This window comes from Lynx canadensis, chromosome D2 (genome assembly GCF_007474595.2).
Source record: "Lynx canadensis isolate LIC74 chromosome D2, mLynCan4.pri.v2, whole genome shotgun sequence".
Lineage (NCBI taxonomy): Eukaryota > Metazoa > Chordata > Mammalia > Carnivora > Felidae > Lynx > Lynx canadensis.
Window position 1 is genome coordinate 55,810,866 of NC_044313.2, and position 14,005 is coordinate 55,824,870.

General features: G+C 51.4%; 2 protein-coding genes across 5 annotated transcripts in view; one reads left to right on the forward strand and one right to left on the reverse strand.

The window, feature by feature from the left end:
* Window positions 1-2,489: 2,489 nt before the first annotated feature.
* On the forward strand, window positions 2,490-7,172 carry PCBD1 (pterin-4 alpha-carbinolamine dehydratase 1). Its single transcript, XM_030334957.1, has 4 exons — window positions 2,490-2,544; window positions 5,294-5,425; window positions 5,947-6,027; window positions 6,641-7,172. Exons 1-4 carry the CDS (start codon window positions 2,542-2,544, stop codon window positions 6,737-6,739), a joined length of 315 nt encoding a protein of 104 aa, XP_030190817.1. The 5' UTR covers window positions 2,490-2,541; the 3' UTR covers window positions 6,740-7,172.
* Window positions 7,173-9,827: 2,655 nt separating this feature from the next.
* SGPL1 (sphingosine-1-phosphate lyase 1) overlaps window positions 9,828-14,005 on the reverse strand; it is a 58,989-nt gene continuing 54,811 nt past the window's right edge. For all 4 annotated transcript variants that reach the window (XM_030335586.1, XM_030335587.1, XM_032595281.1 and 1 more), the window contains 2 exons: window positions 12,942-13,062; window positions 9,828-12,441 (listed from right to left, as the gene is read on the reverse strand). In XM_030335586.1, coding sequence (XP_030191446.1) covers window positions 12,301-12,441; window positions 12,942-13,062 — 262 coding nt within the window. In that variant the 3' untranslated portion in view covers window positions 9,828-12,300. The remainder of the gene's footprint in view (window positions 12,442-12,941; window positions 13,063-14,005) is intronic.

Sequence of the window (14,005 nt, forward strand, 5' to 3'; positions counted from 1 at the left end):
GAATGGATAAAGAAGATGTGGTATATATATATATATATATATATATATATATATATATATATATACAATGGAGTATTACACGGCAATTAAAAAGAATGAAATCTTGCCATTTGCAATTACGTGGATGGAACTGGAGGGTATTATGCTAAGTGAAATTAGAGAAAGACAAATATCATATGACTTCACTCATAGGAGGACTTTAAGATACAAAACAGATGAACATAAGGGAAGGGAAGCAAAAAGAATACAAAAACAGGGAGGGGGACAAAACATAAGAAACTCTTAAATATGGAGAACAAACAGAGGGTTACTGGAGGGGTTGTGGGAGGGGGGATGGGCTAAATGGGTAAGGGGCATTGAGGAATCTACTCCTGAAATCATTGGTGCACTATATGCTAACAGGGATGTAAATTTAAAAATAAACAATTTTTTAAAAAAATATGGTTAGTATATTAGACTGAGCATTTAAAATAATTGAATACGCACTATGTTCCCTTAGAAAAAAATTAAAAAGAAAGCACAAAAGTAGGTAGATTAAAATAGTTGTCGTTAGTTCTGGGAATTGGCATATGAACATATACTTGTATTAGTACAAGTTTAGTACATGTTTACATAACATGTTTGTATTCTATATATAATAAAAACATATATAACATTTTTAAAAAATGGCAAGCCAGATCTCTGATAAAGTGTTCGTATCCAGAATAAAGAACCCTCAAAACCCAGTAAGAAAACAAACAACTCAAAAACAAACAAGCAAACAAATAAACAAAAAGGGCAAGAAATTTGAACAGGCAATTCACCAGATTTACCAATGGCAAATAAACACATGAAAAGGTGTTCAATATCTTTAGCCATTACAGAAACTCAAAGGAAAACCACAATGAGATACCGTTACACACCAATTAGAATGACTAAAATTTAAAACACTGACCACTGGGGCTCCTGCGTGGCTCAGTCAGTTAAGTGCCTGACTCTTGATCTCGACTCGGGTCAGGATCTTGTAGTCCTGAGGTCGAGCCTCGGGATAGGCTCCACGCTGAGCTTGGGGCCTGCCTGGGATTCTCTCTCTCTCTCTTTCTCTGCCCCTCTCCCACTCATGAGTGTGCAAATGCTCTCTCTCCCTCTGTCTCTCTGTAAAAATGAATAAACTTAAAAAAAAAATTGACCATAATAAGCATTGGTGCATCTGCGAGGGTTTGTGAGCAAACAGCTAAGAAAGAATTCTTGAGACATCTTTGGTGCAAAAAGGTGATTTTATTACAGCACAGGGACAGGACTAACAGGACCCGGGGGGCAGAAAGAGCTGCACTGGGGTTGTGAGGAGTGACTGCTTATATACTCTTAGGTTAGTGGGGGTAGGGATAGTGTAAGTCTCTAAGGAATTTGGAAGCAAGGCTTTCAGGACCTTGAGGGGCTGGCTGCTATTAAGATAAGGTTACTTTTAGTCTTTAATAAAACAACATCAATGCAGTAAGGCAGCCATGAGTGCCTTGAGCAACATCACACTCTGCATGTTTCAGGTGTCTATCCGTGGGCTGCAAGCTGTACGCAGACATAATTTAAGCTGCATTTCTCTTGCCTTTGTTTTCCTCATCATAGGGAAACTAGAACTCTGAGACACTGCTGGTGGGACGTAAAACAGTACAACCGCTTTGGAAAGCAGTCTGGCAGTTTCCTAACAAGCTTATGAACACGTCTGCCATATGACCTAGTCATTCCACTCCTGGACATTTACTCAAGAAAAATGAAACCATGCATGTATACAGACTTGGATGGAAATGTTCACAGCAGCTTTATTCGTTATAGTGAAAAACTGCCCACAACCCAAATCCCATCAACAAGAGAACGGATGAACAAATTGTGGTATATCCATACGATATCATACGATAAAATAAATTTTACTTGGCCATAGAAAGGAAGAAACTATTGATACACGCAACCACATGGGTGAACCTCAAAGTAATTATGCTGAGAGATAAGAAGCCAGACACAAGTGTATGTACTGTATGATTTCCATCCACATAAAATTCTAGGAAATGCAACCTAACATATTGTGACCAGAAGCAGATCAATGGCTGAGAAAGGGGGAAACTTGTAGGCATGATGTATATATGTTCATGAACTTGGTTGCAGCGATGCTTGCACGAGAGCACACATACCTCAAAACGCAGCAAACTGTACCCTTTGGTTACGTGCAGTTTCTTGTAGGTCAATACCTCAATCAGTTGTCTTTAAAAAAAGAAAAGGTAATCTCGCGCCCAGAGTGACAGGGCTGGTTAAGTGGCACAGAGCGATCCAAACGCAGAAGTCCGCGCCTAGAGCCCCACGTTCTCAGTCCCTGAGCTCCCGGTGACTAGAGCCCTGAAGAAAGTGCTGGAACGGGGCAGAGGCCCAGCGCGGACCTCGGCCGAGTTAACGATTACCGGTGGGCGGGCCCTCGCGGTCCCGCCCCGCCCGCTGCCCCGAGCGCCCGGCGCCGCCCTGTCGCCCCGCCGCCACCTGCCGCTCGGCCGCGTCCGCACCTGCGTCGCGCCCGCCATGGTGAGGGGGTCGCGCGCCCGCCGCCCGTGGGGGCCGGGGCGCGCGGGAGGGCGGAGGAGAGGAAAGGGTCCGACCGCGGGGGCGTGGCGGGGGGCGACGAGGGTGGAGTACGGTGCCTGCGAGCTCTGCGCCCGCTGGCCGCGCGCGGGCTCGGAGAGCCGGGGTCTCCGCCCCGCGGCCGCCCGCACCCCTTGTAGTGTCCCAGGGTGAGCCGAGACCGGGAGAGGGGCGGTGGCGGGTCCGTGTGACAGCGAGGCGGGAGCCCAGGCCTGGTCCTGCTCCCAGGCCCGTATAACCCGGCCCCCTCGCTGCCGCGGGCGGGGCTTGGGCGGTGGGCCCAGGGCGGTCAGTGGGGAGTGGGGAGAGGCATCTAGTGAGCCCGCAGACCTCTTCCCCCTCGGTCGCCAGTCCTCTTCCGTATTGAGGGAAGGGGGGCGTCTGAGTGTCTGAGTGTGAGAAGGAGGGAGGCTGGTTCTGTGTTCTGCGCGCCTGTTTACCGCCTTTCTCTCGTGCACTTTTGGCACAGGGTCCGGCCAAGCCCTCTGTGCACCCTGTGCTGCCCCCTGGCCTCAGAGCCAGCCCCTGGTGCCTAGCTCCAGGACTGTGCTCAGCAATAGGGACCTGATTGCTCAGGATCAGCCCTCCTCCAGGCTGGGTTTCCCCCCAGGAGGGCCCTGGCCCTGTGCTCAGCTCTGCGTCAACACCTCCACCCTTGGGCAGGTGAAGGTGGGCCCTGGCAGGGGAGGAGAGCCTAGCCTGGGGAAGCTTTACTAAACAGCCCCTTTGTGGTCCCACAGCCTCCGGAGCAGGGGGGACTGTGGTAACAGCTGAGAGGGCATTTGGAAAGCTGTGGCTTGGAGGGAGGGGCGGTGGGGAGTGAGGCTGATTGTGTGGTGCACTGAGGCCCCAAAGATGCAGGGCAGGGTGGGTAATCAGTAACCCGACAGCACACTCCCCCACAAGGCAGAGGCCAGGCCTGACGTGTGATTTACCGAGCAAACACTGCCCCTTCCCCCCACCCGATCCCAGATCTGGGAGGAGCTTGTCATTTCAGCCCCAGGCTGTGACACTTGGGGGTCCCCAGAAGACTCTCGAGGAAGGGGTGCCTCCCAGGGGACAAGGGTACCCATCCACTTATTTCTGGGCCAAAGAACTAAGCAGTGGGTTCTGATGCCAGGGCTGACATCAGTTAATCCAGTTGCCTGGATACGTGGACCAGGCTTATCAACCACTGAGAAAGGGCCAGCTCTGGGAAGGGAGCAGGGGTGGGGCGCTGGATGCAGATCTCTCAGAGCTGAGGAAAGGAGCCTGACGAAGCCAGGTCAGTCCAGAGAAAACAAGTGTTTTCAGGAGGCAGAGACAGATGGACCTCGAGGAGGCTGCAATCCTTTTCCGGATCTCCCCCCACACCGGAGAGGCCCATCAGGCCTGCCAGCCCCAGGAGCCTCCTTTTATAAATGCAGGTGCCGTGCCCTTGGTAACAGTGGAGTCTACTAAAAGTGTCCCACTGGCTCCTCTTGCTGATCTGACAGTGGAAGTTCTTGGCCCCTTCTGCCCTTGAAGCCAAGGGAGGTGAGGGCCACAGGGTCACCTGGCTGGAGGATGGCAGGACTGGGGCTTGAACCGGCCCTGCCAACTCGGCCCACACCTACCGGCTGCCGGCTGCCTCAGGAAAGCTAAACTAACCTCCCTCACGTTCTCTCCCCTGATCTCATTGATTCACTTCTCCTTTAGCACTCTGTATTCTGTCCTGGGGGAGTGCTTTTCAGAAGTCTTGATTCTGGGATCCCTGGTGCCAGGCCTGGATCCTCCTAGGGAGTGGAACTGACCTTGGCTTCCTTCTGTCTCTGAGGGTTCCACCCATGGCTGTGCCAGTTTGGGCTGCCTTGAGGGCACTTTGCACAATATGTAAATAGGATGAGGCCCAAGGTTTGCCAGTTGCCCTTGGCCAAGTTACCTCCACTTTGGGACTGAGCTCTGTTGGCTCGGGCTCCCCAAGCTGACAGAATAGAAAAGGTGGGAGTCTGAAACCCCTAGGCCCGGCAGCCGGTACTCAGAGGCTACATGGGACCATGATGAATACCCACTGGGAGGTAGGGCCAGTGGATGTCAACTGTGCTATGGCTAAGAGTCATCTGGAAGGTGTTTTAGGTGCTGGCTCCTCTGCCCAGCCCCAGGAGGCAGACTCAGAACCCCTTTGAGAACAATGCCTGTGTTCTCTTGGACTGAGGGGAAAGTAGGGGGAGGAGCACAGTGGTCATTTTGCCTTTCTAGGCCTCAGTTTCCTTGAGTAACAACAGCACTGGCATAGGGTGAACTGGATGAAGCCCAGAACAGAAGAAGTTTGGAAAATCCTGGGTACTCTTTTTCTGAAAGGTCGTGTACATTCGAATCTGGGCTTGATCTGTCTCATTAACTTAAGAGACCTATTTGGTGTGTGTGCGGGGGTGGGGGAGGGGGGAATCTGTCAGGCTTTGGGGTGGGGTGAGGGGGACTATTGCTCAACCCCAGGGACTTGCATCACACCTCAGGATTTTCTGTTCTTAGAGACAAGTGTCCAAATCTAAGAAACAATCAGTGCCTGAGCCAGGGCCCCACCTCCAGGGCAGGGCGCCACCCTCAACACCTCCCTGTCAATTGCTTTAGAACAGCCCTCCCAGGCTGGCTACATTTATTTCCCCAGGGATGGGGCACTCTCCTGGATCGCAAAAAGAAATGCCCTTGGGCCTCTGTTGATTTTCTCTCCTAGGCTGGCAAAGCACACAGGCTAAGTGCCGAGGAGAGGGACCAGCTGCTGCCAAACCTGAGGGCCGTGGGGTGGAATGAGCTGGAAGGCCGCGATGCCATCTTCAAGCAGTTCCATTTCAAAGACTTCAATCGGGTATGGCACCGGGTGGGACAGAGCGTCTGAGACTGGGGCGATGGGGTCCCATTCCAGGACTTGTTCTCTCCCTTAAAGCCCTCCTACCCGAGACCCTCAGACACTACCCTGGTCCGGATGACTTGGGAGTGTCATCCTTGGGGACTGGAGAGGGGGGAGATGGGTCTTGGGCCCTCCATACCTGGAACTTTTAGAAACAATCCTTAGAGAAAACGGGTCAAGTAGGAAACAAGACATCTCAGTAGATAACCAAAAGACTGGCCAGGACTCAACATCTCTGTGGTGTTTCCACCTAGTTAGGTAGGGGCCCTAGGAACCAGACTTTCTTCCCACTTCGGAAGGACCGCCTCAAACTCCGGCGCAGAACCAGCCGCAGGGTGCCAGGGGGGTGACTAAAGCTGGACGGGTCTCCTTGTGGGGAGCGGGTCCATCCTGCACCTAGGTCTCACGCCAGCTCGAAAAGGGGCCTAGCAGCCCTCTGTCTCTCAGAGCACTAACTCGGGTCTCACTTCACTACATAGGCTTTTGGCTTCATGACGAGGGTGGCCCTACAGGCGGAGAAACTGGACCACCACCCCGAATGGTTTAACGTGTACAACAAGGTGAGTGATGCCTGCCTGATGGGTCCAGCCCAGCCTGTTCTGAAGGCCCTTCCCTGGGCTTCCCTAGGGGCCTCACCACCCAGGGGCTGCCTGTCCACTCCTCCTGGTCCTTTCAGCTCGTTCCTGGAATGAACGTGAACACCCCTGCAAAACAGTCAGTGTCACTACAAATTAAAGAAGGTGCCAATTAAAACACTCGTGAGAGAACTTGCGGTTGAGGTAGAGAGTAAGGAGACATTAAGGCGGCAAAACCCACAAAAGGCAAGACTGTGGGAATCGGGCGTATTCATTGCTAATAGCTCCAAATGACTTAAATCCTCCTGGAGGTGTGGAGGAATGAAAAAGTAATAACTTGAGCTAATACCCACGCACAGCAAACAGATCGGCCTGCCTGCCGAACAAACGCTGTCATTCAATGCCCTCCTTGTGCGAGTGGCGGGTTTACACTGTTGCTAGAGACTCTCAGGCAGGCAAGGCAGCCCCCAGGAGAGATTGCAGTGCCTGGCCGCTGTTCTGGAATCCTTGGTGTGGCAGAGCCCCGTAGCCGTGACCCTCTCCTGCTCTTGGCGAAGGCAGCGGATGAGCTGGGCCCTAACCGCTGGTTTTGTTTCAGGTCCACATCACCCTGAGCACCCATGAGTGTGCAGGCCTTTCAGAACGGGACATAAACCTGGCCAGCTTCATCGAACAAGTAGCAGTGTCCATGACATAGGCCCTGCCCTTCCTCGTGGAAGTCTTTGGGGGAAGTGGAGGGACTGATTTGGGAATCCAGGGAGGGAGCTGGGGAGCCCTGAGATGTTCTACAGCCAGAATTGCCAAGTGGACTCCGCTGCCTCCGTTTAGGGGAGAGTCCTTGCTGTGGTAAGAGGAGGTGCCAGCCTCACTGCCGACCACTCTTTGTCCCCAGCGCTCTGGCACACGTGTGCTAATCGAGTACGATCTTCCCCTTCTGTAGGACTTCCCAACAACAGTAATGGTCTTCTTGCCAGGCTGTGTCTTGCTCCTTTTCTGATTCATTTCCCAAGAAGCTGTGTCTAAGATGCACAGTCTTAACTTAGAAGCCAGGACCCTAAAGTCAACCCCATCGTATGTGACAGAAACACGTGTGCTTTTATGCCTCAAATAAAACTACTGTTTCACTCGGCCTCAGCTCTGGAACATGGTTTTCCACAGGTCAGTCCAAACTGGAGTCAAGAGGCATTTAGAGCACTTACTCAATGAAGGCACCGGAGGAAAAGTAGGACCAAGCCACCCTGTCTGCATGGAGTTCACGGTCATGTAGGGGAATTAAGCAGGAAGCAGTTAACTATCACTAGGCAGGATGAATGAAGTCAGTGCTACAGGCGAGGATAAGAAATGAGCTAAGGAAACATGAGGCGATTGACAAGGGTGACTCTGGAGGCTTCATTTAAATTATGCTTCGAAGACCTGAATGGAATTCTTGAGGCAGAGATGGCTGAGGGGGCACCATGAATAAAAGTAAAGGTGTGTAGGACACTGTGTTTATCCGTGGTGGGACCTGTGACTAGGAAGGCAGTCTGCGTGGGGCGCCTGGGTGGCTCAGTTGGTTAAGTGTCCAACTCTTGATCCTGGCTCAGGTCATGCTCTCACCATTTGTGGGATCAAGCCCCATGTCGGGCTCTGTGCTGACTTGAGGCTGCTTGGGATTCTCTCTTTCTCTCTCTCTCTCTGCCCCTCCCCCACTCACACTTGCACTAAAATTTAAAAAAAAAAAAAAGGCAGTCTTAGGCTGTATGATCTGTCTGGTCTACATCCCATGGGAAGATTTGTTTTTAATGTTTTTAATGTTTATTTTTGAGAGCAAGCATGAGTGGGGCGGTGGGGGAGAGGGAGGGAGGGAGGGAGAGGGAGAGGGAGAGGGAGAGAGAGAGAGAGAGAGAGAGAGAGAGAGAGAAACAGAATCTGAAGCAGGTTCCAGGCTCTGAGCTGTCAGCACAGAGCCCGACACGGGGCTCAAACTCACGAACCGCTAGATCATGACTTGAGCCAAAGTCGGACGCTTAATGAAGCCACCCAGGTGCCCCATCCCATGGGGAGATTTCTAATCCTCAAGGATTACTTGCTTTTACTACATAAGGGAGAGGACAAAAATCCTAGCTTAAGGAGGTGATGGGCTATTTTACCACCTGAGCAGCTAAGGAGCCAATTCCTACAGACCAGTCCTCCAACCTAGAGACTCTAGGGTAGAATATTCCCATAATGTGCTGTGTCTGGGAGAAGTGGGAGCCACAGAGCACAGTAACCTCTCTCCCCAGCGCATGCCACATGGATGTCCTTTTGCGGATGCCACTATGCAAGATTTGGGGAAGCCCTTCTCCCTCACCTATGACCCCCTAGCCTGAAGGTGCCGGCATACTAAGCTGACTTGCAAATGCCACAGTCCCTTGGAACAGGGTGTCACAACCCAGTTACCCTGAATGAGTTGGTCCTGCAACAAGGGCCAGAAAAGAAAGGTTGGTGGCTGAGAAATCAGCATACTGTTGGTAAGAGGTACTAGCAGGATCTAAAGATAACAATACCTAGGTCAACAACAAGTTCCTAGCAAAGCTTAATATCAAAACCAATGAGATTCAGATGCTCTCCCGTCTGCCCCACTTCTGACTTAACTTTTCCTAAGTGGGCTCTGATCTGATGACTGCGGATTAGGGGACAGAAGCCACCAGACATGGAAGTATGGAGCACACGTTACGTCACCTTCCTGCCTCTGCTTACTCAGGGGTCAGGGGTTGAAAACACCATCCTGGAGGACACTACAGTCATATGAAGGACTTTTCTGTGGGACAAAGACCTATAAGCAATACTTTTTCCGAAATAAATGTTTGTTCTAAAATTCATGCAAATAACTGAAGTTATATGGGAAGATGTTAAGGAGAGATTATGAAAAAGCAAGGCCAAGAAAAAGGCAATTAAGACTCACAACTCAAGAAAGGTTTCAAACAGCTGACTCTTGCTTACCCAGGCTGTAGCTGGTGGCTATCAAATCCGGCCTCCATCATCACTTCTGTCACTGCCAGGTCTAGTGAAAAGTGGCTCATTGCTACCAAGAACCCACAGGGAAGGCAAAAGGGTTCAGAGTAAGTAGCAGGAGTAAGCATTCAAACAGCAACTCTTGGATGGGCCAGGTCCCCTAACCAAGCATATCCTGGCCTCTTATTCTCTAGGGTTTACCCAGAGCAACTAGGTGCTCAGGAAACCAAGTCATTTAGCAGAAAACTGTAGCAAAGACAACATTCCTTGGCTTGATTCTGACAAAGTCCAAATGGAATTGAGAAACTGGGTTACCTGAAGGACAGCCTCCAAGACCCGAATAACCCTTTGGAAAGACTGCTCACTTCTTATTCGTAACGGAACAAGGTGTCCAGTGGTTACATGTGCAGAGCTATTCTGAGGGGTTCCACCAACTCCCAAATCAAATGCGGGCCTCGAAGCCAGTGCCCAGCTGGCTGGGGCCCACCTCAGAGGGCTCAATCCATCATTAAGGTATCAGCAGAAGTAATGATGAAGATGACAGAAAACACAAGGCAGGGCCCAGGTCCTGGGGAGCTAAAGACCTAAGTTCTAGAACTCCTTAAAACCGGTATGACCACCACTCTTGGAGAAGCCACCGGCAAAGGTCCTCTCGCCCAGGGCTACGGCCCTGAGTATCAGCGGCCACACACAACCGTTTCACCACAAGGGGGCGATGTCCCACCAGCAGCCCGTTCTAGAACTGCCCCAGCCCGACCCCCTCCCCCTGGATCAACCACCTGCATCCAAATCATTGAATACAACCATCCACATTAGTTAAGATTTGGGACATTTAATTAATTGCTTTTTAAGATATTATTGCTGCAGTTAGGAAGGGAGCATTGAGATGGGAAGAAGGAGGTTAAATACAGAAAAGATTTAGAAGAGGCAAGTACCATTTTCCAAGTATAAAACTGGTAATATTAAAAGTTACACGGCAGTATATTCACACGAGTACTTAATGTAGAAACAAGACAGTACGGTTTCTGCAGAGGCCAATGTGACATCTGCTAGCAACATGACATCGTGAAGACTTCTGCCCACCTCTGCCAGACTAGGTGTTACTATGTGCACAGATACACAGAGAATGGAAAGCCCACAAGTGTTGAGTCAAACTAAGGCTCATGATCATAAAGTGGCTACAGTAGGTCCCTTTAAAAAATGCCACTGCCCCCAGGGCAGCAGTGCTGTCACGGAAGAGGGGGGCCTGCAGACACTGGAAGCAACAGCTTGCTCTGTAGGGCATGTGCTTCTCCAGTTTAGCAGCTAACAGACCACAGTGGTGCCTGCTGGGTGGTTTGTCCAGCGCCACGAATGCACCGGAGACCCAAGAGACAGTTCACACAGAGCTCCTCTCTTGGGGGGGTGCCCACCAGTTCGGTAACTGGAGGGAACGTGACCCCCGGGTCCAAAGGATCCTAGCCTCTCCCTCTAACACACACACACACACACACACACACACACACACACACACACGCCCCAACCTCTCCTGGAACCCACAATGGACAGGAGGAACACATACCACACCAGCCCTGCAGTGACACAGCCAGCTAATCACAGTTATTGTGGAGGAAGTACAGTGCTAAAGGCCTGGGGGCGGGGGAAGTCTGGTCGTCTTGGCTCTCCTGGCCAGCATTCCCAGTGAGGGAGGCCAGAGGATACCAGCCTCAAGAGGCTGAATGGTTCAGGAGTCCCTGAGAAGGGTAATGGAACAGAGGAGATTTTCTCCTGACTCATCCTAAAGTACTCCCCTACCCAAACAAAAATCTCAAAGACTGCTGCACCTCCCCCAGGGCCTGGGTCAGGAATAGCCCACCACTGCTCACTGTGAGGAAAAAGGCACACAATATGTCGTCTTCAGAGGAAGACAGTGGCTCCACCTAGATCAGGGCCCCATGCAAGGGAGAAGGGGGTAGGAAGTGGGTGCAGGGTTTGGTCCTGTCCCTGCACCACCCTGAGCAACTAGTCTTAGGAAGGAATCCCAGGCCCTAGGCCGCAACTGACGGTTGCCGTCATGCTTTCCTATCCTAACAAGTTTGTCTCATTCTAGCCAGGGCTGAGAAGTGTCCAGTACCTGAGGCTAAACTGCCATAGTACCTTTGCGAGATGAATATAGGGAAAGAGGCAGGACGAACACACTAATGGGGAGAAAAATTTTCCTTGCCGTGGGGGCTCTCTCTCACACCCTACTGGCACCCACCTAGGGTAAGTCAAGGCAACTCGTGAAGGTGCTCTGAGCTGTTCCTTCAAGTGAACATACTCCTACATGATGGCTTACAACGGTGGGGGGTGGGGAGGGGAGGACCACCAACTCTGGCGACAGAGATGTGACTCTGGGCACTCATCCTGCTCTGACACTCAGAGACGCAGGGAAAGGGCCCTGGTTTCCGATCATCACCAGCCTGGGAGAGGGAGGGTACAGGTGTGCTCCGAACACTGCCAATTCAGACAGGCAGCACGAGGGCCGGAAAGTCCTGGGTTCTCTAGAAACCACGTTCTCTTCTTAATCCAGGGGAACAATAGCAAACCAATGAGAGCATGACTTCAAACACCTATCTCCAAAGACGGCAGCAACCAAGTATCAGACCAGGGACTGGAGCACGAAAGAGGGCCGTTCCAGAGCCTGCCTTGATAGACTGAGCAGATCTGCTTGGCCACTCCAATCCTGCAAACCAGGAACAGCGGCCTGTCCAGCTGTGTCCTGGAAAAATAAAGTGAGGTGTGCTAAAAGCGACTCTAAGAGGGACGACTCACCTACTCAAAGAGGAGGGCCGAGAAGGCCGCGTGCTTAGAGTACACCTAACACCACCCGGGGAGACGCGTGTCACACGGACGCTTCCGAGCTGCCTTGCCCATCTGCCTGAGAGAACAAAGAAAACCCTCTCGTATCGCATAAACCATACCCCAGCCTCCCTAAGGAATCAGGACAGGTCGGAGCTGTCACACAATGATGAAGTGAAGTGGAAAGCTAGAAGGTTAGAGAAGGAAATGGCTAAAACGATTCCTAGGGTAACATTTGAGAGCAAGGGCAAAATAATTAGGTAATGGACTCCTTTGGGATCTCCACATTCAAAACCACAAAAGGATGATAGGAGGAACAAGAATCCTGAGGATCAAGCCGTCTCGTGGTCCATCTCGTCGTGATCTACGGAGCAAGACCAGATGTTCGAACTGTGCGCGGCCTGTTCCACACCCCCAGAACCTTCTGAAGGCCAGGAGCCCCTCGGGGCAACGAAGGGTCCAGACTCAGCGGGGTTTCGAAGAACCGTTCATCTGGCTGCTCGGAGTTACAGCGTCAGTGCTGAAAAGGCTGTCCAAGAAGACGGAGGTCAATTCTGCCACCAGGTTCCTGTCGACGGTCGTCTGGGCCATGCCGTAGATCGCACCCTACAAATCCAGTCAGAGATCATTACTGGCAATGAGGGGGACAGGGATGGAGATGAAGCTGTGGCTCTGATCTCCCCCTCCTCCCATCCCTGACTTCCATGTCCCTCTTCTCCCCACTCCATGCCCACCCAGACAATTTTTCACAGGTACTTGCCAGTCTGCCTTTCTGCCCAAAGGAACCAGCCTATGGGATTTGCTGTAGAAAATTCCAGAAAAGTCAGGCTATTGCCTTTCCTGTGTCAAAACTTTCTTTTCAAAGGGACAGGACCACCACCTGCCTTTGTATGGCACTTTTAAATTTATAAGGTGCTTTCTACATAGCATACTTCATTTGAGACCAAACACCTTGGACACGGGTGAGGCAGAGATTATCAGCTTGGAGTAATAAGGTTTGTGGAGACATAACAGAGGCAGGAACAGACTCGAGGTCACTTGGTTCTTCCAACCCCCCCAGGATACCTAAACTTCCACAGGAAGAAAAAAATCCCAAGTGTCCCTACCATTCCTGTGGTCTTTGCTTTAGGATTCTTCATGATCTGAGTGACAGACTCCCGGATGTCCTTTAGGAACTGTATGGCTACTCGCTTCCGAGTGTGTACCAGCGTGATGCAGAAATGAATACTACGGGAGAAGACAGACACAGACAGAGATGAATCTCGGGGGAAAAAAGTTCTAAAATAAAGCAGCCCCCCACACAGGAATTTATCGCTTGCTTCTTCATGTGATTTGTGACGAGTGTTCCCAGTCCTGGGAATCAGGGAGATCAAATACATGGGCTGTCGAGCATGGGCTGACATGAGGGCTTCATGCCTCAGCATGATCGAGAACATCCTGACAGAATGAATACAGCTGCCAGCTCTGTCCCACCCCTCCCCTCCAAAACGGTCAACTGCTAGGCCTTGAGCCACGTGACCACCAAGGGGATGCTTTCATCTTAGATGATACACCTTCATGGGGACAGGGCCACAGGGCTGGGGTCTTGAAGGACTTCAAGGCAAAGAAGCAACTCTAACTCCCCCTGGAGGGAGACTGAGGAACAGAGGGATAGTGAAGAGGAATAAACTGAGTCCACACAGGACTGGCAATGGCACCACGAAGTCAAAGGGATCGGGGTACATAGAAGACACAGGAGAGACCTCTGCCGTTGGGGTGGAGTGTTTATTTATTTATAAGCATCATGGAAGGTTAGATTACAAAGGCATATTAAAGGAGAGAGCAGCGGGCCTGAACGATTAGAGGCCCTAAGGGAGGTTTTGAGGGAAGCAGTCAGTTTGTAGGCACCATGTGATGGCGGTGCACAAGACGGGTAGAGACAGCACAGCCTAGAAAGACGGCAGGGGCGGTGGGGAGGCGTCTCATGACCGGCCACTGGTCTCAAGAGGCTGCCACCTAATTTTGCTAGTTTTAAAACTAATCGTCTTGTCCTGGATACAGAGTAATTCCAGATGGCAAGACGCAATCCTACAGCTACTACAGTTGCCACTGCGGTGCCCGGCCTCATAGCCGATCTCTACGCTTCGGGTCACCTTGCCACCCGAGTTCTTTGGGAGCCACGGCGCGCAGG